This window comes from Podarcis erhardii (assembly GCF_964252035.2).
Source record: "Podarcis erhardii genome assembly, chromosome: 7".
NCBI classification, from domain to species: domain Eukaryota; kingdom Metazoa; phylum Chordata; class Lepidosauria; order Squamata; family Lacertidae; genus Podarcis; species Podarcis erhardii.
Window position 1 is genome coordinate 71,759,829 of NC_138511.1, and position 24,911 is coordinate 71,784,739.

General features: G+C 45.2%; 1 protein-coding gene across 3 annotated transcripts in view; it reads left to right on the forward strand.

Annotated features, from left to right (window-relative positions):
• Nucleotides 1-24,363, forward strand: part of HIVEP3 (HIVEP zinc finger 3) — a 245,792-nt gene extending 221,429 nt beyond the window's left edge. For 2 of the 3 annotated variants that reach the window (XM_081868619.1, XM_081868620.1), the window contains exons 8-10: nucleotides 8,590-8,688; nucleotides 17,004-18,085; nucleotides 18,744-24,363. In XM_081868619.1, the coding sequence (XP_081724745.1) occupies nucleotides 8,590-8,688; nucleotides 17,004-18,085; nucleotides 18,744-19,583 (2,021 nt within the window). In that variant the 3' untranslated portion in view covers nucleotides 19,584-24,363. The remainder of the gene's footprint in view (nucleotides 1-8,589; nucleotides 8,689-17,003; nucleotides 18,086-18,743) is intronic. The other variant, XR_014158298.1, reaches the window with a different exon arrangement.
• Nucleotides 24,364-24,911: the final 548 nt, after the last annotated feature.

Here is a 24,911-nt window from a genome sequence, read left to right on the forward strand (position 1 = left end):
CTTTGCAGGCCATTGCTGTGATAGAAATAGTGCTTGGAAAACTAACGTCAGGAAAATAAATCAAAACTTTCACAAGAACTTTTTTCTTGAAGCCCAGAGCTTCAGAGTTAATAAGATCTACTCATCTTACCTGTGTTGTCAAGCTCAACCCATTTTAACAATCTGAATAGTAATGTAATGTGGATCAGCTGATGCCTCATTGCCTCTCGCTGACTGTCTTGTATAAAAATGGGAAATCAAAAAGACTGAGTTTGGGGTCAAATTTGGGTCCTCTCTAAATGCTTTGATTTGCACTGTGATTCAACACAGTTAACAAAGAGCTTATTGTGCTGTCTTCTGTCTCAGGGCACACGTATGCTACCGATTCAGTCAATCAATCTTTATTATTACCATCATGGATCAGCCACTAAGTTACAATCAGACAAATACGACTTGCAATTTACATGCCAGCAAAAGACTGTTAGGAATTAGCAGCACAGTCAAGGTCTAGGCTGTTGTGTGTGCATTGTTGCACATTCACAGCCATACTTAGAATGGATTGCTGAGTGCTAGTCTAGTTGGTAAGGAGATTGAACCATCCAATTCCTAGAAATGCATGTTGACGGAGAGAATTTGCCATTTTGGTAGTGATTTCATTTGTGGAGTCTGACAGAAGGAGGGAGGTATAAACATCAGAGGTGCCTGGGAATTTAGTTCCACTACAAATTTAAACAGGCACCATAGTTTTTTGATTGCCCTAGCTTCTCCTGAAGAACCAGAGAATTATAGTTTTATGATTATCAGTAGGAAAGGATCACTGAATCTTATTATAGCTACCTGCTTGACAGCTTGCTTTGAGAGTCACCAACTGTGAATAGGCTTTGAAATTGGTTTCAGCTTCAAAGTTTTGCTTGCAGATTTGTAGTAGCCAGTAAAAAAAGTCAGAGGTGCAACCCTCCCGTTTCTTAGATTTGGGGATGTGGTGTGTCCGCTGTATTGTCAGCTAGGAAATTGCATGTATCTGAATTTCCACATTCTCTGGGGTTGAATTTGCATGAAAGGGGACTGTCATTCATTTGCACCAACACTACAAGATATGGAGAATGGTTTTCAGGTCAGTTCTCCTCTATCTTTCCAGCACAGCACGATGCTATAAACCAGGGGCAGAGAACTTGCAGCTTGCAGACCTAACCTGGTCTGTGAGGCCAAGCCACACACCGCTGCCTCTACACTTGATATCATATGTGGCACCAGGTGTGGGTCAAGGAGAAACACAGCTGGGCCAAATGGACATTGCAGTCACCGCCAATCAACTGATTGGCAGCACTTGCAGAAACAAACCCTGTGTGTGGTGCTTTGCAAACCCCACGGCTGGGTTTCAAACCATGCAGGCAAAAATGGTCCCTTTACATCATTGCGACATCAGGAGGCTGGTCCCTCCCACCTGTCAATCCTGCTTCATGGGAGAAATAAAAATCTGGACCGCTGGCCGGATCGCTTTCCCTGCCTCTGCTATAGAGATTCCAAGCCTAATTAAACGCAAAGATTTGTAACCAATCCCCAGTGGGCTTTTCTTCTTTTTAAAGGGAAAAGCAGCTTCTAGAGGAGGCAGTTTGGAGAGAAGAAATGGGGAGAAATGTTGTTTCTCCCTACCCACCCACCCCACAAGTGCCCCTTCCTAAAGTGCCTTTTAAACAGCTACTGGAGTTCTGTTAGATGCATTTGTGTGTCACGCTGGGGAGAGGCCCTCAGGTAAATTGGAACCATTTAAAATATGATTCATCTTTAGCGGATTGCGAAGATTAAATATAATGGGCCTGTGTTACAAAAGCTGGTAAAAAGCTTATTCTGAGCTGCAAGATTATTTCGGTGCACTCTAACCGCCGCGAAGCACTTCTAAGCTTCCCGGATTGCAATCATAATGTTAAAACACATACTTAATTCTCTGCCCCTGAAATAAATAGGGTTTAAGTGCTTAACAGTAGCTGGTGCATGCCCTTTATCTGTAGCAAACAAGTCTTTTCCTTTTTATCTCCCCCTTGCCCCTTTTCTATCTCTGTTGCAAAAAGGGCCTATTTTTAAAAAAGAAATCCCACCATTCTGCCTTAGAAATGTTTGTTTGAAAGTTCCAAAAGCAAATTAGCTGCTTTCTTTCTTCTTCTTTTTAAAAAAGTATCTCATAGAAATTTTATTTGATTTGCTGTTTTGGTTCCCCCCTCCCCCTCCCAATGCTCAGCTTTGTACTCTTCAGGTGGTAGTCTTGTGTATGTAATCAATCAATCAATCAATCAATCAAACCTTTATTGTATTAGCATACAGCCATAGCAGGATAAAAAATAAAATAAAAAATAAAAATAAAAATGCTAGAGACAAACAACCAAACAAAATTCAAAGCGATATTACTGCGAATGTATATAAAGCATATAATGGCCCCAAAATAGGCTCGGGACATTAGGTTAAAAAGGTAATAAAAGAATTAAGACAGGTCCAGGTCTAGGACACACTACCCCGTCAGAGTAGCCCTGAGTTTCAAGGCCTGCACTATAAAGATTGCCACCCCACGTGTAACTTGGGGATTTGCGTCCACAAGAAGCGATTTCAAACAGTCTTCCTTAGATGTGATGGTGGACGGGATCAAGAGGAGGAGCTTAGTTCTTATTAGCTCATAAATAGGGCAGTAGAAAAAGAAATGTATGCACTGCTATACTGGGAACTGCCCCCCACCCAAAGCTTGGGCTGGCTCTTAATTGGCTGAGCTCAAAAGTAGTGGAAAGAAGGTGTGCTCTAAGGACCGTTCCAAATCGTGGGTTGTATCCAATGAAGTTTTACTCAAGAGTAGACCCATTGAAATTAATGGGCCTATGTTAGCCGTGTCTATTAATTTCAATGGGTCCCCTCTAGGTAGGATTAGAAACCCTGCTCCCGTCACTGTCTACTCCCAACAGCTTCATTCAGGCATCACTTATTTTAATGTAATGCCCCATCTAAGGTGGCATCAAAGCAAAACAAAATGCATCCCCAAGAAAGAGGAGAATTAGGGCTCAGATTTGCATAGAGCTTGCACCTACCAGTTTTATATGCCTTGATGCGCATGTAGAAATAATTCCTATAATTTTAATGGAAATGCAGCATAGACCACCATAAAGGGGAAGGTTTCACCAGGTTGCCTGTGGGCATACTCAGTTGGCTGCCCAGGTGGTCATTGTTAATGGGCAACATCGAGACCCTTCCTGGCCTCCCTTCTTAGGCCACCCCAAGTCCCATCATCACATAGCAAAAGAAGGAAGTTGCTTTTCAGAAAAGTTAAAGCAGGATTCCTCAACCTGGTGCTCTCCAGAGGCTTTGGACTACAATTCCCATCACCCCCCAGCTAGCCATTCAGTGCTGGCTAGGAGCTGATGGGAGATGTAGTCCAGAGCCCCCCGGGAATGCCAGGCTGGGAGGGAATTCTACAATCAGGGAGCAGCTCTCTTTTGTCACCACCAACTGTGCTTTCTGATGTTGATGGGACTAAGAGGAGATGCTCACTTGAGTATCTTAGCACCTGGGCAGATTCATATAGAGATGGGGTCTTTCAAGTAGCCTGGGCGCATGTGATTGCACAAAAAAGAGATGGCAGCTGTACACCCAAATGGTCAGGCAACTGTTGGGCAGGAATCTGAATTTACCTCTGCATACCAGGATGAAGAACAATCCACTATGCAACAGTGAGAAACATCAGGATATCCTTAATACCATATTGATTATCACGGATTTATAAGGAATTTCTACAGGCTCCTCAAATACCCAAGTGACTGGCTAGCCATGCCCCCTACGGAAGATCACTAAGAAAATTATTTTCAATTTTATTTTGAAAGAATGATGGGAATCCCGTATGGCAGGCCTGGAGAGAAATTTGGCTTTGTGATTCTCACTTCCCAAAACGATCTGTGAGCCGAAGCTCATTTCAAAATTCACACTTCTCTGAATTTTGCAATGCAGTTCTGTGACAACAATAAAAAGAGTTCCAAAATGCACCCGCTAGGGGACAGTGTGCACAAAATGCACATTTTCATGAAAATAACATATATAATAAACACATTATATAAGGCAAATGTGCATACAAAAAAAATGTGTACTAGAATGCCAGTGGTTTTTCGTGAGATCTTTTCATTTTTGAAGATTCAAATTGGAACTGAAATTAAGATTGGAAACATTAGAAACAGATAGATAGATAGATAGATTCTTTATTGTCATTACACAAGTGCAACATTGCACAAGTGCAACGAAATTGGATGCCATCCCTTAAAAACAACAAAAGCAAAACAACAACAACAACCAAACAAACCACATTCCAGCCACACCCACACCCACACCCATCAAACTCCCAGGTCACACTATCGAGTTACTGCATTTAAGAAGGCCACAGCTCTTGGATAGAAACTATTTTTCAGAGAGAAAATTCAGAGAGAAACTGAAATTGGCAGATTCAACCACCTTTCATCAAGGGTGGAGAACCTAGTGCCCTTCAGATTCTGTTGGACCTCAGTGTCTGTCAGCATGGTCAAGGGTCATCTGTGGCAGAAGGGGCCGTCCAACAACATTTGGAGGGCCACACATTCCTCACCTCTGCTTTATGAAAGGTTAGTTGAAAACAGGTAGGGCCATTTTTAGTTAAACCTAAGTCTCCATCCCTTCTGTGACATTCTGCTTTGCAGGAGAATGAATTTAAATATGCTTTGCCTAAGGTTACAGTTGGGTTCCATGACTTGTAGGTGACATCATTACGCTACTCCTATAGCAACCTTAAAGAAGCCATTAATATAATGAGTTGTCATTGGGGAGAAGTAAGGGGAGAAGGAGGGGCACCCTTGATATCGTCCAATGTGTCTAGCTTGGCTTCTTACGGATAGCATACTGATGTGCATTTGGGTTATGTCTCACCTCAACTTTCCTCCATGACCCACCTTTTTCAGCTCTGCAAATAAGATGTCTATCAGGTTCCCTTCCTTTGCATTTGGTTCTGAGAGGAACGGAAAGCACTCCCTGTGCTCGCTAAGCTGCTTTTGAGGTTTAAGGATGCAAAAGCATATTAGCTGTCTCAAGGCAACCGCTTAAGTACCATGAAAGATGTCTCGACAAAAGAGCTTAAGCAGCTAATAATGTTCATTGACAAGCAGGCAATGATGGAGAACTTTATGTGTGTCTGTGTGGCATGTCTTGACTATGTTGCTGCCGCATGCTTCTTAGTCCCTCCTGCTTTTGTTTGTGTGCTGATGGAATGAAAGTTAGCCAGTGGAACAGGACTCAGGACTCTTCGGGGCATGATTGATCTCAATGACAAGCATCCATTTGAATGATGATACTGTCCATTATGAACTCGAACTGGGACAAATTTTAGTCACAGCAGGGGGTTCAGTTTTTAAAATTATTAAAGAAGCAGCTGTGAATGGGTGGCCAAGAGAGCATGGAAAGAGTTGAGATGCAACAGTTCTTGAACTTTTTTTTGACCCTGAACCTTTTTTGAATATGAAATTTGACACTGTGAGAATACTATTTTGTTTTGAAAAGAAGATCATCACATCTACATCATACATTTAAAGCATACTTATACTGTGTTAATAGTCATGGCTTCCACCAAAGAATCCTTGGAACTATCATTTTTCAAGGGTGTTATAGCACTGTGAGGGGTCTCCAAATTGCCTTCAGCATTTGTAACAAAGTATAGGACCCAGGAGCCTGGCTGTTACAATGGTACGAGTGCTTTAAACAGACGGTGTGAATGTGACTTCTAAGCTGAGGTCAATGCTCTATGTTGTGGTCAAAGCCACCATCTGAGCTCATCCAGTGTGCTCATGGAGAGCAATTATTCCCATTTTTTACTGCAATTCAGCACTGGACAAACTCCAAATTTCACGTGATGATTTCTTTATGACTATGAATCCTGTGAATCTTTTCTCCTTAACACATTTTTCATATGCAAATTTCCTTGTGATCTGTATTTATTAGGGGAAAACAATTATCTGAAAAAACAAGTGGCAAGAATAACTTGCAGATCATTAACATTTTCAATTTAAAGATGGAGAGATGAGTTCTGAAAGAGGGATTTGTCTGAAACCAGAAAATTGAGTCAACTCCCCCTAAGTCCATAACACCACCTCTTTATCATTTCAGTCAAATGGACCAGAATGACTATATTGGTAAACAGCATGCCTGAGTGTGCATTCTATCACTGCGCTGTGGTTCCTTCCCTAGTAAAGCAGTTGTGATGGTGGCTTTTTACAAGCACCCTCCAGAGAAGTGGGATCCTTATTAGTGCTGAGCTGAAACAGGTCTCAGAAGGACCAGTTGGCTGGTTTCCTTTGCTTACTGTAATGTTCCAGTTTTTCGGGTTGCGGGTATTTTGCCAACAGTCAGGAGAGCTTTGGCTATGTCATCTTGTTACAGTGCACTTGGAGAACCAAGCTAGATACTGAGACATACTCAGGAGCTAACAAAACCTTGAAGAAGTTTCACTGAGGACATGCATGACTTCTTATATTCAGTCTGGTCAGTCCCTGGAAGTGGAGGGAGGAGAGAGGGGGGCGCGTGAAGGGAGAAGGTTAAGGGAGAGAAAGGAAATATTCTATCATTCTCTTGTTCTTTAACTCTCTCTCTTCACTTCTCTCCTTTTATGCACCTGCATTCTCTCTTCCTTGTCAAAAGCTGCCACATTCCATTCTCCTGTTTACCAGAGGATAGACACCTTTCCTGGTCACTTGTGGTGATTTGAAGCCATCAGTGCAACCAGGGAGACTTTCAGTGCAAAGATCACTGGTAACAGGCGCTCACAAAGCTTGGTGTGTCAGAGATCAGATGCAGACTTCTGGGGTTCATAATGTGTGCCTCAAAGAAGAGGAACACGTTAAACCCATGAATTCTTCTCAGGTTCAGATTTCTCAGAAGAATGACTCTTTCCCAGCCACCAAACCTCCAGCTGACAAGCCTTCACCAGGGCAAGAGAGGCTAATTATGTTTTTAGATATGCTGTAAGCTCCCCAGAGTGGCTAGGGAAACCCAGCCTGATGGGCGGGGTATAAATTATTATTATTATTGTTGTTGTTGTTGTTATTAAATGAGGTTTCTCTTGGTTGAATCATGCTGTCAAAGGTAGCCTTGGGTTGTGGTGTCTTGCTGGGCTGATCTTCATACCAAGATTGAGGTTGCAGTCCTCCACAACAACAAAAGGTTGGGCTAGATGGAACCAACTTTTATATTGATCCGCCAAGACTCTTCTTACATTCTGATGCCTGGCTTCCCCACTTTTGGAGACTAATCCAAGCCTTAGAGCAGCTGCGTATTAGCTGCGCACAAATTGTATTATGACCAGTAAGTACCCACAGCAGTGCTACAGCCTCAAAGGAAGAATAGAACTGCCATGCAGATTCATCGATCTGGGGAAGGGCCATAGCTCAAGGTACAGAGGAATCATCCTGATTCCTCCTACTTCTTGTGGTCACCTATTTGTTTACGTACCCTCTGGCCCAGAGTGGATGAGAAGTGGTGGGTAGCAGTACCTCTGCCCTCTGCTTTTTCACCAGTCCTTCTCCTGACAGGCATTCAGCCAACAGCAGTGGTAGTGAGAAGGATGAGGGCTTTTTGGAATGGGGGCAACACTTGAGGGCATCTTGCTTGAGGGCATCTTGGCACCTTGAGCTGGTATGCCACCAAACTCTGGTTTGCCATTGTGTCAGAACTTGGGAGGGGGGCAGGCACAGAAGATGCAAAGTGTGCAAGGATGCAAGAACAAGCCAGGCATAAATAAGACTTGTATATACTAACATGAGTCTTAAATTAAAAGTGGAGTAGCCTATCTGAGCTGAGATTGTTTCCTTCTTAATATCTGCTCTGTTGCTTGACTCTTGAGCCTTTATTTTCCCTCTGAATTTTTCTCTCCCCCCACCCCAAAAAAATAAATATACTACTTGACATAGCACGTAGCTAACTATGGAATTTGCTACCATGAAATGTAATGATGGTCACCTTTAAAAAGGGATTAGGGTAATTCATAGAGGATAAGCTTGTCAATGGTGCTTAGTCATAAAGTCTACATAATTACCTCTGGTACCAGTTACTGAGGGAGCATCGTTTGCGCTCATGTTCTGCTTGTGGGGACATCTTTTGGCCGCTGCGGAAACAGAATTCTGGACCAGATGGGCCTTGGGCCTGATCCAGCAGGGCTCTGCTTATGGCCTCCTGTTCTCAACTGAACTGCTACTGAATGGCCATATTTGTTGCTTGATCTCCACAAGGAGGCTTTGCCTTTTGTTTGACAGTGTGCGATTGCTGTCTATGCTCTGGCAAATCTGGAGAGAAAGATGGGCCAGGCCACCAGCATTCCTTTCCTACATTGCAAAGCAAAGTGCCTGCCTGCTTTTCTGCGTTGCATGACTGCTACCCATTGTGAAGGTTGTGCCTTAATCTTCCCAAGGAAGCAAACGACTAACCTTACGCTCAGCCCGCTGAGAGAATAATGTGTGGTTTTGTGGGCGCCTGCCTCCAGTTCTGGCAAAATAATGCAGAGAATGTCACTGGTTCCTATGCAGAAAGGAAGCCCGTGTTGACAAACGTGTATGTTCTGTTTTGTTTCAGGGAATCTGACTAAACATATGAAGTCAAAAGCCCACAGCAAAAAATGTCAGGAGATGGGTGTGTTGGTGTCTTCGCTGGTGGAGCAAGAAGCAGATGAAGGTAAAGCTCATACCGATTCATTCATTCATTTCTTACTGTCTACATATCACATTCCTGATGCCAGTTAGAATTGGATTTAAATTAATTCATCGGGTTGCGAACATGATCCGTGCTGGAGGCACGTTTGCAACCCAACTGCGCACGCACGGGTCGTGATTTGGTGCTTCTGCGCATGTGTGAGTGCCCAAACCCGGAAGTAACCCATTCCGGTACTTCCGGGTTCGGCGTGGGCACAACCCAAAAACATGCAACTTGAAGCATCTGTAACCCGAGGTATGACTGTATTTCTTTTATCATCACATTTTTATCCCACTGTTCCTCCAAGGAGCTCAAGGTGGCCCCTATACTTCTTCCCCCTCTCCCATTTTATTCTCACAAACAACCCTGTGAGGCAGCTTAGGCTGAAAGACAGTAACTGGCCCAAGGTCACCCAGCACTTAAAACCCAAATTAAATATGTAGTCAGGGGCGAGGGAGAGCAGGAGACACTATTTAAATCACTATTATACCACTTTCAACAGCCATGGCTTCCTCCAAAGAATTCAGGAAACTGAAGTTAGTTAAAGTTGCCAAGAGTTGTTAGGAGTCTCTTGTTTTCGTCCCAGAGTTACAATTCCCTGGGAAGAGAGATGGGTTGTTGAGCCACTCTGGGAATTTTAGATCTATGAGGGGAGTAGAGGTCTTCTAAGAACTCTCAGCACTCTTTACAGATTTCTCTTCCCAGGATTCTTTGGGGGAAAGCCATGACTGGTTAAAGTGGCATGATGCAGCTTTAAATATTTAGTGCAGATGGGACCACATAGAAGCTGCCTTCTCCTTACCCTTCCTGTTAGACTGCCCCTGCCCCCTCTATTGGCCGCCCTGGATTGCTCCAGGTGGAACTCATCCAACCTGGGACAATCTGGGGCTGCTTCAACCTGGTCTGACCGAATCCCAGGTTAGCCCAATTTGATTTGTGACTTGGCTGGATCTGGTGAGCAGATATACAGAAACACACATATGTGCACATGTGCTGCATTCCATATTTCACTGTGTGTTTGAGTGCATCTGAAGATTTACAGAATGCCATCCATTTAACCAATAAAAGAGTATCCTACGATTTTCCCAGCTGTACTTGTTTCAAAGGTATCGTCTTACATTTCCAGTGATCAGCATAAACCAGTCTAGCATCCACTAGAACATTTATTACTACCTCATGTTACTTTCTGGGGATGAAATCTGGTATAAAATTAAGAAGTCAAGCAAGAGGACCGAGTTACACATAAATGTTCCTGTTATAAAATTATTTACGAGTCGTCTTTCAGCCCCCAAAGGACCCCAAGGTGACGTAACAATTTAAAAACCTTTAACCTAAAAACAACATTGAATCCAAATCTTTATTGCTTAGCCAAAGGCCATCATCAGTCATACAACGGTATAGCAAAAAAATGTGGAACTACTCAAAATTGGATTAAAACCCACCAATAACTTTTATCCATTGCAATATCTAATACATATATATATCCAATATATTTTATGAGATGTAAAACTATAGTACTCATTGCACACACACACACACACACACACACACACAGAACCGCATGAGAAAAACAATTTCATGACCAACAGATGGGGGCGGGGGCACAGACAAACAGATGGAACAGAATTGATTTACATTTAAAATCATTCAAAGGTCATAGAGAGCAAATCAAGTTTTAATGGTCCAATGAAAACTAAGAAAGATGATGCCAGTCTAACTTTAAAATGGAGGTGGGGTGAAGTTTCATACTTGGGAGTGCTGTCATTTATTTATTTATTCATTTCATTGCTCTTACACCTCACTTTTCCTCCAAAAAGCATACACCATCCTCTTCCTCTCCATGTTGTCCTCAGAACAACCTGTCAAGTAGGTTCGGCTGAGAGACTGTGACTGGCTCAAGGTCACCCAATGCACTTCAGGAGTGAGCAGGGATTTGAACACAGAAAATACTTTTTTTCCCATTCTGAAGTGGTTGTTATTTGCCTGCCTACTCCCCGGCACTTTTGACACTGGGCAGTGTCGATGAGTGTGGAGTTTAGGAGAGCTGGATTTTTGAGGGAGACTGTGGCATCCTGCACTAAGTACCACAAATAAGCTTCAGAGAGTCATTATCCGGATGACTGTCCTGTGCAGCTGAACTGAGCACAGAGCGGCAGAGGGCATGGCCTCCCACTAGTGACCCAACTAACCTAGCTATGGGGCCATGTAGTCCGCCAACTAGGTGGCATTTGCACGATAAAATCTGTCTGCTTCCAACATTCCACAGAAAGCAGCCTGGGGAACTCCCTTTTCACCGCCCTGCCAGGTAGATGGTATCACTTTGGGCCAAACGGCATCATACGAAAGAGATATTGTTGCTGGTTGATGTTTCTGCATCACTGCTAAATAGCAGCTGCGGTGGTGGTGGTAACAGGATTAGGACTGTGGCACACGAGATGGGGAGGGGGCATTTCCTCACTGCAGTGCAGCTGCAAAGAATACCTCGCCACTTCGCCAGAAGCTACTGTTTTTATCACATGCTATTGGAGCTTTCTTATGCAAAAAGCAGCTGAGGGGCTCATTGGGACTGCTGCAGGAGGGAAAGGGTTAAACAGATCTCCCTGTGCATTGTAGCAGTCCCATGGGCATAGCCAGGGGAGGCGGGAGGCAGCTATCACCCAAATGAAGTAAATCAGTAAAAATACTTAACTAACTGAGGTTCTGCCCCCTAAATATGAAACCTGCCCCCCCCATAAATCCTGGCTGTGCCCATGAGCAGTCCCATTCTGGATTTGATCCCCTGCTCCCCGGTGGCTGGTGTTCATGGGGAAGAAAGTTATCCATGGCTAATAGCCACAGTGGCTGGGCTCTTCCTCCACAGCTAGGGGCAGTCGTGTTTCCGAATACCAGTTGCTGGAGACCACAGGAGGGGAGAGTGCTCTGGTGCTTGAACCCCGCTTGCGAGTTTCTAGTAGGCCATTGTGAGAACAGGATGCTGGAGTAGGTGGGCCATTGGCCTGATTCAGCAGGGTCTTTTTACGTCCTTATGACACCTGAGCTCAAAAGTCGCTATGCTGAATGTTCTTATGCTCTTACGTTCACAAAAGAAACCCAGGGGCGGAGCAAGGTGGGTGAGGTGGGGGTGGAGTGCCCCGGGTGTCATCTCCGAGTGGGTGACCTTTGGCACACCACCTGCCCATGACTCGTTGGGGGCAGGTGGGGAGCTGCAGCGTTTTGACAGCCCCGCACTCCCAGGCTGCTGGAGGAGGCAGACAGGCAGGGAGAGGATGGGAAGGAGTCATGCAAGCAAACGAGCAGAGGGGGCTGGGAAGGAGAGAAGCAGAAGCTCCCTCAAATGTGGACTCAAACCCTGGAATCCCAGAAGAAGCTCAACAATTTTGGCCACCTCTCCCCTTAAAAAAGCTCAACAAGTCCCAGCAATGACAATGACAACTAGATTTCAATGCTGGTGTGTGACAAGAAATTTCCCGCACCGGGTACCACCTGACCTTGCTACGCCACTGAAGAAACTACCACCAATTCCCATGTTGGGGGCATTGTCTAAAGGTAAAGGGACCCCTGACCATTAGGTCCAGTCGTGGCCGACTCTGGGGTTGCGGCGCTCATCTCGCTTTATTGGCCGAGGGAGCCGGCATACAGCTTCCGGGTCATGTGGCCAGCATGACTAAGCCGCTTCTGGCGAACCAGAGCAGCGCACGGAAACGCCATTTACCTTCCCACCTATTTATCTACTTGCACTTTGATGTGCTTTCGAACTGCTAGGTTGGCAGGAGCAGGGACCGAGCAACGGGAGGGAGCTCACCCTGTCGCGGAGATTCGAACCGCCGACCTTCTGATCAGCAAGCCCTAGGCTCTGTGGTTTAACCCACAGCGGGGGGCGTTGTCTAGACTTGTCCTAAAACATTGAGGTGGGGAGGGAGGGCTACTGTCTGCTCTGCTTGTGGACTTCACTGGGGCATCTGTCTGGCTGTGAGATGCTGAACTGGAACTGGGCCTTTGGCCTGACCCATCAGAATATGTCCTGTGACTTTATGAACTTACAGCCTTAAGACAGCAGACACTGTGATTTTCGCTTGCTTGCCACGGTACAGCTTTCCTTCTTTGAAATCCAGGCTTTCCTCTACCCCTTCTCTCTCTCTCTTTTGCTGCTTTACATCATGAAAAAAGGAAAACGTTCCACATTCAGAATAGATGGTGCTTTGCCAGAGTTTTACCCCAGGGAGGAAAGAACGTGCAAAAGAAAAAAAACGGGGGGGGGGGGGAGGATTGAGTCCAGTATCGTGTCAGTCACAAGGGAGATGCATTCATGCCGGTGTCAGCCAGCGGACATCTGCTGCAGTGTCAGATTGCTGGAGGAGTTGCGGAGCCTGCTAACTTACTCAGAATAACTGATTAGCTTTGAGAGCCCCTTGAAAAGTCTTCGCTGCTCTTAGCCTGACTTCTTTCTGAGTCTGAATGGCAAACCAAGCGGCCACACCCCCATTTCACAGAATCTTAGAAACAGTAGAGTTGGAAGGGACCCCAAGGACCATCTTGCCCGACCCCCTGGCAATGCTGGCAATGCAGGAATCTAAACTAAAGCATCCACGACAGATGGATTTCAGCTGCGGTTTGGTCCTCATTTCTTTTTGGTCCTAGTCACGTTAGTGGTGCGTTGAAAACCTGCAAATGCTGCTCTATGCGGTGGAGAGCTGTAGGATGCGGACGACGACACACAGTGCCAGATTTACATGTAAGCTAAACAAGCCATAGCTTAGGGCCCTACTCTCTTGGGGGCCCCAAAAAAATTAAAGGAAAAAAGAACTGGATGTACATTTCCAAAAGATAAGATAACAAACAAATAAAATAAAGCCTACATACAGCAACAGTGTTTTGTGTTGTGTAGGCTCCTATGTTGTAAGTAATGGGCCCCGCCGCTAGCCTGTTCCCTAAAATATCACTGGTTTGCTCATTTCTATATGTAGGGTGCCTACATTCTACATGTGCAAATGGCTTTAGGTCCATATAGCATATATTCATATTCATATATTCAACACAAAAAAACAATGACAATTTGTTGTTGACAAAGGACAGCAGGACATATAAAGAGCCCCATTACTTTCAGTAGCTTAGGGCCTCATCAAACCTAAATCCGGCCCTGCTGACACAGGAGAGATTTTGTGGGTCTTCCTCTCAAGGACTTGGTCCTTCCCATCGTTTCCCACATCCCCGCTCGGCTAATGGTGACACATTGCAAGTGGCGCAGTGTGTCACCACCTCAGCAATTATTCGAGGCTTCGAGCCAACAGGGCATTTGCTCTGCTTGCGAAAGGGGGGGGGCATGCTCAGGGGAGCATGAGGGCATCTGCTTTCTTTAAAACAAGGCAGGGATTAACACTTTGCAGAGCCCCCACCACAATTCTGCCTTGTGCACTTCGAAGGGCGGTGTGGCTGGAGTGAACCCTAAGCAGCAGCCTGAGGTCTCCCGTTCCCTGTTTCCAAAGAGCCTGTCCAGGGGACGTTCTTAGTCCACAGGCACCTGCAGAGCTCCACCGTGAGAGCTGATCTCAAGTCTGTGGCAGGAATCCGCTGGTATTCAGAATGGAATCCTCCCTGGTCTGTTGATGTTGGCTGCACCCTCTGTCCACTGGAATGTGTTTAGCTGTCTGGGCTTTGCCGCTTTATGCAACAAGACATGTAATTTTAGAATTACAACTCACTCGCACACTCAACTCATTTCCACTTTTGGCTGGAAGGCACTCGTGCTTGTACCGATGAGCTGCCCATGAAGAAGGAATTTAAAAATGGGGGGGGGGAGGACAGAGTTGGCCAGATCGATCTATTTCCCCTTCATGTCAATCTTACCTGTCTTCATTCAGAGCATCCCTTTCTGCACTAATCTCTTACTTTTCGTAATGTGAAAATTTGCATACAACATGACTTTAAAGAAAGTCTATTGAACTTAGGTCTTAAAGGGTGTGACCATCAAATATGTAATTTATCATAAAGAACATATTTCTAAGTGTGTTTTCTCCTAAAACATTCAATATTTAAATGCCCTGTCCTATGTTTTTAAGCCGGGAACTATATTGCAAAATTTAGGCAGATATGAAACCCAAAGAATAACTACATTCTGATCTGTGTAAGTCACCCAGGAAGTGAAAATTAAGTCAGGACACATTTGTGCTGTACATTTTAAACCCTCTTATACAACTGTTGCAGGGACGCGGGTGAAACCACAGAGCCTAGAACTTGCTGATCAGAAGGTCGGTGGTTCAAATCCGCGCGACGGGTGAGCTCCCGTTGCTCGGTCCCTGCTCCTGCCAACCTAGCAGTTCGAAAGCACGTCAAAGTGCAAGTAGATAAATAGGTACAGCTCTGGTGGGAAGGTAAGCTGCATTTCCGTGCGCTGCTCTGGTTCACCAGAAGCGGCTTAGTCATGCTGGCCACATGACCCGGAAGCTGTACGCCGGCTCCCTCGGCCAATAAAGCGAGATGAGCACCGCAACCCCAGAGTCGGCCACGACTGGACCTAATGGTCAGGGGCCCTTTACGTTTACCTTATACAACTGTTGCAGCCATGGAGAATCATGGGGACTGTAGTTTGCTAAGGGTGCTGGGAGTGGCAAGTCTGTGAGGCCAGCACCTTCGGCAAACTACATTTCCCACGATTCTCCATGACTGTTAAGGTGGCAAAAGAGGGCTTTAAACGTATGGTGCAGGTGTGACCTCAGTTCACTTTCAAATGTGCCCTGCATAAATGTCTCCTGCATCCCTAACGCAACAGTGCGCCTAACGAGGCTGTCCAATCAACCCGGGGAAATCGCACCACTGCTCCCTTTATTTTGCTGCCTGCTGAAGAAATTGCAATGGGAAGCTTGTTTATAGACTCTTAAATGAGATGTTGGTCCATTTAATCTGTTTCTTGTAGTACATAAAAGGCCATTTTATATCCCCCTTGTCTCCCATCTTGTAGCGTCTTCTATCTGATAAAGCTGAAACCATTCCCACCCAGCAGCTTTGCTCAATGTTATTCTAATAGTGCCTCTCTGTGGAAGAGTAACACCCGGAGTAATGATGATGGGAGCATAAATCATCCATCTGTCACCCAGATGAATAAGCATCCATGACAGTCAGTGAAAAACGAATGAATAACAACATAATATGGGGTGGGTGGGGGAATCCACTGAGAAGTTTTCCTGCACTACGCTTTTTTATTTTAATTTTTATGAATGCAAGCGGCTTAGAACTCAGTGGGGTTCCTGTGCCATTCTCTTTTGTTTCCAAGTGGCTCACACTGAAAGACTTCCTAGCATGTTTCTCTTTTCCCTCTGCCAAACCAGAATGCTGAATCATTTTGATGGATTGCCGTCCAGCCTCTTTAAACGCTTCCAGGGAAGGAGCCCACTGCCTTCCAAGCCATTCTGTTATTTAGTTTTTTTTTTATTTCCTAAAATTTTTACACTACTTGATTGTAAAAATAAAAATAAAAATGCAAAGCAGTTTACAAAAAGAATTAAAAAGTAATAATAATAATAATAATAATAATAATAATAATAATGATGATTTTATTTATATCCTGCCCTCCCCAGCTGAAGCCGGGCTCAGAGCGGCTAACAACAGTAAAATAACACAACATTCTAAAATCATTTCATTATAAAATCAGTTCAAATCAAATTAATGGCAACCATTGGGCTAGAGTTCTGTGAGGATTGCCAATACAGTGGTACCTCGGGTTACATACGCTTCAGGTTACATATGCTTCAGGTTACAGACTCTGCTAACCCAGAAATATTGCTTCAGGTTAAGAACTTTTCTTCAGGATGAGAACAGAAATCATGCTCTGGCTGCGCGGCGGCAGCGGGAGGCCCCATTAGTGGTGCTTCAGGTTAAGAACAATTTCAGGTTAAGAACGGACCTCCGGAATTAATTAAGTACTTAACCCGAGGTACCATTGTAATCCTCTGCAATAAACTAAAAACAGATTAAAATGCACATCAGCATTCGAGATATCCAGATAGGCTTATCTAAATAAAAGTGTTTTTAGTGGATGCTGGAAAGGCTCAGTTGAAGGTACCTGCCTGATATCAAGAAGCAGGGAGTTCCAAAGTCTAGGTGTTGCCACACTATAAAAGAGCGGTTTCTATGCTCAATCCAAACACTCTCATACAGCTGTGGTGCCTTTTATAAAACAAAATTTGACCAAATGGCAAAGAAGCGATCTTGAGGACTTTTGAACTTATGCAAGATTTTTTTCCAGATGGGTGATTTTGCTATATTCTGTGTGATCTAATGCAGTACCCCCCCATTCCCCTTAGGAACCAGTGAAGATCTCTTCCAAGATTCAGAAGGGCAGGAGGGATCTGAGCCACTTGAAGAACACCAGTTTTCAGACTTGGGAGAGTCTGACGATGACAATGACGACGAGGAAGAGGAGGAGGAAGAGGAGGAGGAGGAGGAAAGCCAAGAGGAGCCACCAGTGAAGCTTTCAGAAATGAAGAACATCTCCCTCCCAGGACATTCTCCAAGAGGTTCTCACTCCGCCCAGGAGAAAGGCACCAGGACAGCATTGTCCATCTTGGAAGATGTTGTCTCCACTAGCAAGCGTGCTGTTCAGCGTCACCAGACCACCTCCTCGGGGCCAGAAACGAAATGGTCGGCTGACAGCACTGAAGTTGCCGTCTGCCACAGCTTCTTGAGACTCCACCGGCCGGTTTTGACCTCCAGTGGACCCGTGGCTTCTTCTGCTGAGAAGGAACCCGTTACAAGGCCACAGATGCTCTTAGCGATGGACTTGTCAATCTCCAAAGACACCTCTCTGAGGAGGAAGGGGTCTCCAAGCAAGGACTCTGGCTTTGGCAGTGGTGGCAACAACAACCGTTCCATGTTGGCTAGGAAGCACCTGTTATCCAAAAACGAAATGTCTCCGAAAAGGTTTTCGACAGCTGGAGAAACACCTTCTCTGAGGAGCTTCTCTCCAGCGAGGGGGAGGTCCTCTGGTCACCGAATGTCTCCGAGGAGAGAGGCGTTTACCCTCCGTAGTCTGTCCCCGAGACTCGAGCTCTCGCCCAGCAGGTACATATCTCTGAAAAGAGAGCTGTCATCGCGAATGTACCTCCCGCCAGAGAGAGGCGTATCTCCTGTGAGACATTTGTCTCCAAGCAGGGATGTCTCTACAGCCAGATACTTATCCCTGAAGAAGATGTTGTCCCAGAGCTATTCAGAGCCACCTTCGAGGTACCCGTCCCCAGGAAGAGAGGACTTGCCTTCTCATGGCCAGTCGGCAGCAGATGAAAAAGTTCAAAGCCTGGGTAAAACTCTGCATGGGATCTCGTCTTCAGTGCCTCTACCTCACAGGTCCCTCGGCAAGAATACAGAAATGTATGAAGAACCTAAACTGGTAAGTTCTTCAGCGTTGGTCTTCCAAGCAGTGAGTCTGGACCCACAAATCTAAGGAGGGTTACAGCTGTGAGATCACCACTGTTTACGTGTGTGTGTGTGTGTGTTTTGGAAGGGGACAGTGTCTTTAAAAATAAGAAGGCAAGGCTCAGGCTCGGTAAAGCCTCTATAATAACTGTTCTGGTATTTTCCCCTTATTCCCTCATAAAAGATAAGACACGACACAGTCTTCTATAAAAGTATAAAAAAGAGTTTACTCACATTCTGTTCACAAACAGATCCCAGTAGGCAGACTTAGCTTAGAAAAGTAACATACACCTGGAAACTGTCTCATAAGGAGATAGTCCCTTTGTCCTCTCTTGGCTGGAAGCCAAGAGAGCATCTTTGGCTAAGCAGATGTTGCTTCTTTGATGCATGTAGTCATAGAGAGAGAGATGGCTGCCCTGCCCTGTGCTTTTGTCATTACCTGCACAGGTGAGGCCACGCCCACCTCTAGTCACATGCAGAGGAAGTCTGTCCCAGTTCAGAAGGCAACAGGAAGTTTACCTGCTGGCTGGACAAACATTCCTCCCCATATGTAAACATGTTCACTCTAGGAATGTTGTACTTGACTGCTCTTGTGTTTCACATCCCACAATATATACCTCCTGTCATTACAGAAGACAGAATCCAGGAGCCCAGCGAGTTCACCGGGCGTCACTCAGCATCACTGCGTCAGGCCTTTGCAATCGCCCCACGACACGCATGCCCATGCCCCGAGCCGGGTGGAAGACTACATTTTTAGCCACCTCCCATTGCACTCCCAGCAGCTACCCCGGAGCCCCTTCCCCATGATCCCAATCGGGGGCATCCAGATGGTCCAGGCAAGGCCCAGCGGCCATCCCGGCTTGGGGCACGGATCAGTGATGTCGCTGCACGCCAGCTACTTCTCCCCCAGCGGTGACACCTCTGAATCGAGCCGAGCGAACGATCCCGGCAAGGTGGCGCAAGGCATCCGAGAAGCTCGCTCCTCATCAGCAACCCCACCGCTTCATAGCAGCAGCTGCTTGGAAGGGACAATAAGGACTAGCGAGCGCCAGCAGAAGGAGGAACACAGGGTGACAGCCAGCACCGAACCCGGCGGCCCAGAGTGGGGAAGCCGTACGCCCAGCCGAGACGGTTCCTGCCCGGAGGATGAGCCTTCGGCCAGCGGGGAAGGCGTCCGGTGGGAGAAGGGGAAGAAACCACGTAGCAGCTCAACTGCCTCCTTGGAACCGCCTTGCACTTTGATTTCGGACTTCCCTACCCAGACACTGGACAGGAGCAGCAGCGCTGGCTGCCTGCTGGAGCCCTTGTCCTCGAGCCAGTCCTCTTCCCAGCCTCCCACCAGGAGAAGGAACCTCTCTGGAGAGCCAGCTCCCCCCACCACAGGGGTACAGAGGAGGAGGAGCCCTCCCTTGGAGCAAGTCAGCTTCAGCCTACTGCAAAGGCAAGTGGATCACAATACAGGAAGTGCTTGAGCCCTCCCTCCCAGCTTTTGACCCCGGCTTCCCCATAAGATCAACAAACCTTTGTCAGTGCGATTGGTTTTCGAATAATCATTGCTAAAGGAAAAGAAACGAAAAGACCCAATGCTCTAGCATACGACCAAACCCACGGAGACTGTTGCTGGTTCTCTCTCTCTCTCTGTTTCAGTCTGCTATTATTTCCATTGTAATTGTGTGCCTTTTTCTAGTCTTTCTTTCATTTGCGTGTGTGTGCGCGTGTGTGCGTGTGTTTTGGTTGTTGCTTGAAATGCACCGACAAATTGAAGCTATGAATTTATTGTTATTGTTTTATTGCTTTCTTTTATCGGAAAAGGGGCTTATTCTTAAGAGCGTGTCTCCATTCCCCACGATGAGGTCTTGTCTCAACCACATGCAGACATGTGGAAAGAGTTGAGAAGAATTTCCAGTGGATGCACTGAAAAGCTTTTTCTTTTTCTTTTTAAAGGAAAACAAACACCTCTTCAAAGAGATTGGCTGAATTTTTTTTTAGGGGAGGGGGACAACCACCACCTCTCTCATGTACAGACAGGTACAACCTGCCCCCACCCCACAACGACCGTATCCCTTATTTATTACTTGCTTTATTTAATATGTGGCAAAGTGTTTTATAATTATTCCTTTTATTATTTGCATTACTCTGGTTGCCTCTAAATGTGCTTTAAAGACAGATGTGACTGCTTTAATCTGGAAGAAGAAGAAAAAGAAGAAGAAGAAGAAGAAGAAGAAGAAGAAGAAGAAGAAGAAGAAGAAGAAGAAGAAGAAGAAGAGAGGAATGTTTACCCTCCGATTGTAACTTAAACTAGCACTTGTTTTCTATGGGGAGGCCCTGATGGTGATAAAAGGTAATCTCTCCAAAACAAAGAAAGAATCTCAGAATGTGCCTCCCCCCGTACAAATTACCCCCAAGCACTTTTTTTAAAAAAGGGACACGCACATAAGCAAAAGGTCCCTCTACCCTGCCCCACAAAGGGAAATAAAAAAGAGAAATTGCAAGAAAATAGGAATATATTGAATGTAAAAATAAAAAATAATGTTCTGGGAATGGTAGATCTTTGCTTTCTGACCGCCATTCTTGCTTTAATACTGACATTCCGTGACCTGGCTGCTGCTTTGACTGATACGCACAATCTCCTAGGGGTGCCCTTTGCCAGCCGCTAGATGGTAGTGGCTTGGCTGTCATCCCTGTGGATCCTGCCCTTTGGAAATCTGCTCTCTAGTTGGAGATCTTTTGTTTTTGCTTTTAATTTCTCTCCCCCCCCCCCCAATGAATGTTTTGGGAGGGAGGAAACACCTTCTCTTATCACACATTTGGACACTGTAAGAGAAAAATAGAAATAAGTTGCTTACTGATCTGGACTACAACTCCCATCAGCCCCAGCCAGCATGGCTAATGGTCAGGAGTGATGGGAGTTGGAGTCCAGCAACATTTGGAGCGCCACAGATTTCCCACCCAGCCCAGAAATCAAGGCTGAGTTCATTCTTGCCTCGTTACCACCCTGAACCATATCTGCATTCCCAGTTCTGCTACTGGTCCTAGATGTGTCCTATGTCTATCAAATCAGCCATGTATTCAACTGCATAGAGTCCACAAAGAAGTAATTAAGGGCTTTTGTTTTGTTTTGTTTTTTGCATACTGTTATCTTCCTCCCCTCCCCATTTAATGGAATAACTGCAAATGTTAGTCTACTTTATGCAAAGGTCCCAGTGAATTTCCATTGAGCTGTTTGCATTTCAGATCAATAGGTTGCAATGAATGGTGTTTTAGCAAAGGGGCAGAAGAATGCAGTGGCTCCAATGGCTAACCAACCTGGTGTCACCTATAGAAAGATCAGGGCCAGAGCCATACAGGTCTTTTAATATATACACACTGCATTTAATAGCAGACGTTTACTCTAATCGAGAGCAAGCTCACTTATTTGGAGAGTGTCTTGCTCTGGATCGAGTCTGTACACAGTTTTTGAAATTAACTAGGCAAAATGAATCAGTTCCACAAATATTTAACCAATGGACCAGTCCTTTCTGAGATGTTCCCGTTTATTATGTGCATGCTCCACACAACAATGTCCTGAACAATATTTTTATTTTAAGCAGGCATGCAAAGCCATGAACTGTTGCCAAGGCATAGGTGAATAACGTGGACTGGATGGGGCTTTGAGTTGAATAATCTTCTGCGATGTATCATTTCATTTTTTTGTTGTGTTGAATAGTTTTGGTGGAGCTCTTTTGATTTTCTTTGGTCGAAATGATGTTGTGACTGACATGATGTGAAGGTGAACAAACTGACACTGGGATTTCCCTGGAAAACTCCATTCACAGCAGACAGTGTTCTGTTTTGTTTCCCCCTTGGTTTACTTCTGCTTCCAATACCTCTTTCAGTGCTAAGGTCCGGAAAGATCTTGCTTATAGAGTCTGCACTGGCATCCAGTACCTAACCCGAGACTTTATTGAAGGTCCAATACAATCCCCTTTGTCAACAGGTCATGGGGATGAACATCAATCACTGAGTTAAAGTCTGGCTCCAATGGAAATTGGTATCATGGTCAGGATACCTTCAAAAGATTCAGAATGGCACCCATCAACTTAATGGAATGAGCAAAGCCTGGACCAGAACGTCGGTGGTCATTGTCGAAAAGCCGCACCTTGTCTCTGCCATGACTTTGAATTCCAGGTGGTTGATTTCCCCCTCATCCCCTCCTTCCTTTCTCCTCCCCCCCCCCCTTAACCAGCTAGTCATGCAGCTCTTTTAGGACCAAATGGTTTTCGGTATTGAGCCTTCACTGGGCATTTGCTCTTCAATTATCCATTCACGCTCTGGTTTTGTTTTGAGGCTAGATCAAATGCAACCTGGTGCTCAGTTTTCAGCCTTTGGATTGAACTCTGCTTTGGGTGCATTGGACAGGATCTGTTCTGATGACATCTGCAAACAACCCGGAGCTAATAACAATAATAACCTTCTGGGTATGTTTACCTATTGCTCTCGAATCTTTCTTAATCCTCTGTGAGGCAAGCACTGCAAATGTAAATAGTGTCATCTAGGGGGGTATTTGCATCTGGGGTAGAAAGGACAGGACAGCACAGGACCCCAATGCTGTTTGAATAGGCTGGCAGACTAGACACCATGCAAAGCTCTGTAGCTTTGGATGGCAACATCCACTGCAGAGGACTCTACTTGAACTCTTCCTTTCACTTTCTGGTTGGGATCTGCAAAGTGCCTAGATCCTGAGTATTTATGCCGGTGTACCTGCCTGCAGCAACCTTTTGCCCTTTCTGTAACAACCACTCTCTCCAGTGGTGTTGCTGGACATAGAAGAAACCATGCCACAATGGGTGGCAGTTGCGAATGCAGAAATTGACCTCTCTTTTTTTTGCCAGGGTAGCTTTTGCATTTCCATATAAATTGAAGCCACAGTTGGCAGAGGTCTCACACGACAAAGAAGCTTTGTGATGCAAGCAAACCAATGGATGCAACAATCTCCTTCCACCCATCGCAAGTCTCCTGAATGTCTCTGGGGCATTTCCTGGTGGCCTGTCCAATTGCACTGGCTGGCCAGGTGGAGCTGGCTCTCCTTAGGGCAAGATGCTAAACAAACTAAGGGCTCAAACTGCAAGGTGCTGAGCACTCCAGGCAGACCTAGCAAAGCCTTAAGAATGTGCTTCGCCTCAAGCACTTAACTTGCCCCACTGAAGGTAAAGTCCTGAGCCCATCACAAAGTCCCTGCGTGGTTCCCCCGGTGTGGTGCTATAACAGAAGCCTGCAGTCATGTGTCAAATATGTTGCTAGACCTGACATTTCCTGCCATTCATTATTTTGCTGTTGTTGAAAGGTTTATTTTTCAGAAATCAAATTTTAATCTCTCTCCCCCGCCCCTCACCCTTGCAAACCACCCTTCCCAAAGCTGCAATCCTATATGCACTTTCTTGGGAGTAAATCTTACCCAGCATAGTGATATTTTCTTCAGAGTAAGCATGTGAAATATTGGGCTGCACTTTCCATATTTGCTTTCTTTTTTTATCTAGCTTTGCATAGTTGGAAAAACAAGAAAGAAAAGAAAAGAAAAACCCTTGTAAAACTATTTTGACTATTATTAATTTTTTGCAAATTCTGGGTACTGTTATTCCTTGGCTAAGTCAGACCTTCTTAGTTATTATTACTGGCTGAGACAAGACCTCTGTATTTTGGTTACTTGAGCATCTCTCCTATTTTTATCCCTTTTCATCCCAAAGAGACAAAGAAAATTATTTTGAAATGTTGATGGCATCCGTGAGAGTTGATCACTTTTTATTTTTGGAGCACTTTATTCCTAGATTTATAATCTGTAAAGGACTTTTCCTCTATATTTAAGCACCTTCCTGGTTTCCCAGTGTTCTGAGAATCAGTAATTAATTACTTCTTTTACTATGTAACCCTGTGCAGGTTTACTCAGAAGTAAATTCCACGGTGCTCATTGGGACTTACTCCCAAGTAAGCGTGCATAGGATTAGTAGCAGAAAGCCATTTGGAATGTCAGTTTCAGGCCAGAGTTCAAAACAGTTGGTCACCTACCTAGCAGTCTGGGTTAAACTGTAATTGACTTCAGAAAGTGAGCCATCTTGGGTATAATATCACTCCATGGTTTGCTCTAACTGCAACTTAAAGTGCAATACCGTACACGGTTGCTCTGAGACTTAGTCCAGATGTAGAGGAAAACCATGGTTTGTGGGATTGCCATCTTTCCTTCACTTTCCCTGAGAATTCATAGCCATTACCCCCCCCCCCCGAAAAGCAGACTCTTGACAAGAGGCCCAAGCTATGGTTTGTTGGTTCAGAAATAAACAGTACTTTCATATCTCAGTGTGGAAGCCACTAGCAAACCATTGTTTTTTGGATGGCATGGGTTTAGACATCTTGAAAAACCATGGTTTGCTGGTAATTCTGAATCATCTCTATGGGACATCCCAGGGATTTAAAATCTGTTGAATAGTCCACAAGCCAGTACAGTTTAAGTCATTGTATGTAAGCCAAATGAATCCCTTGGCTATGGTATCCACAAGGCTCTGATAAATGCTTGGACCAGGCATAGGCAAACTCTGCCCTCCAGATGTTTTGAGACTACAAATCCCATAATCCCCGACCATTGGTCCTGTTAGCTAGGGGTGATGGGAGTTGTAGTCCCAAAACATCTGGAGGGCCGAGTTTGCCTATGCCCGGCTTGGACTTTCCCAAGGTTAAATCATGCCTGCCGCATTCAGTTCAGTGATGGCCAATACTCCATCCATCAACCATTCTACGTTGCAATACCTATGGCAGCTTCTGCTGACCTG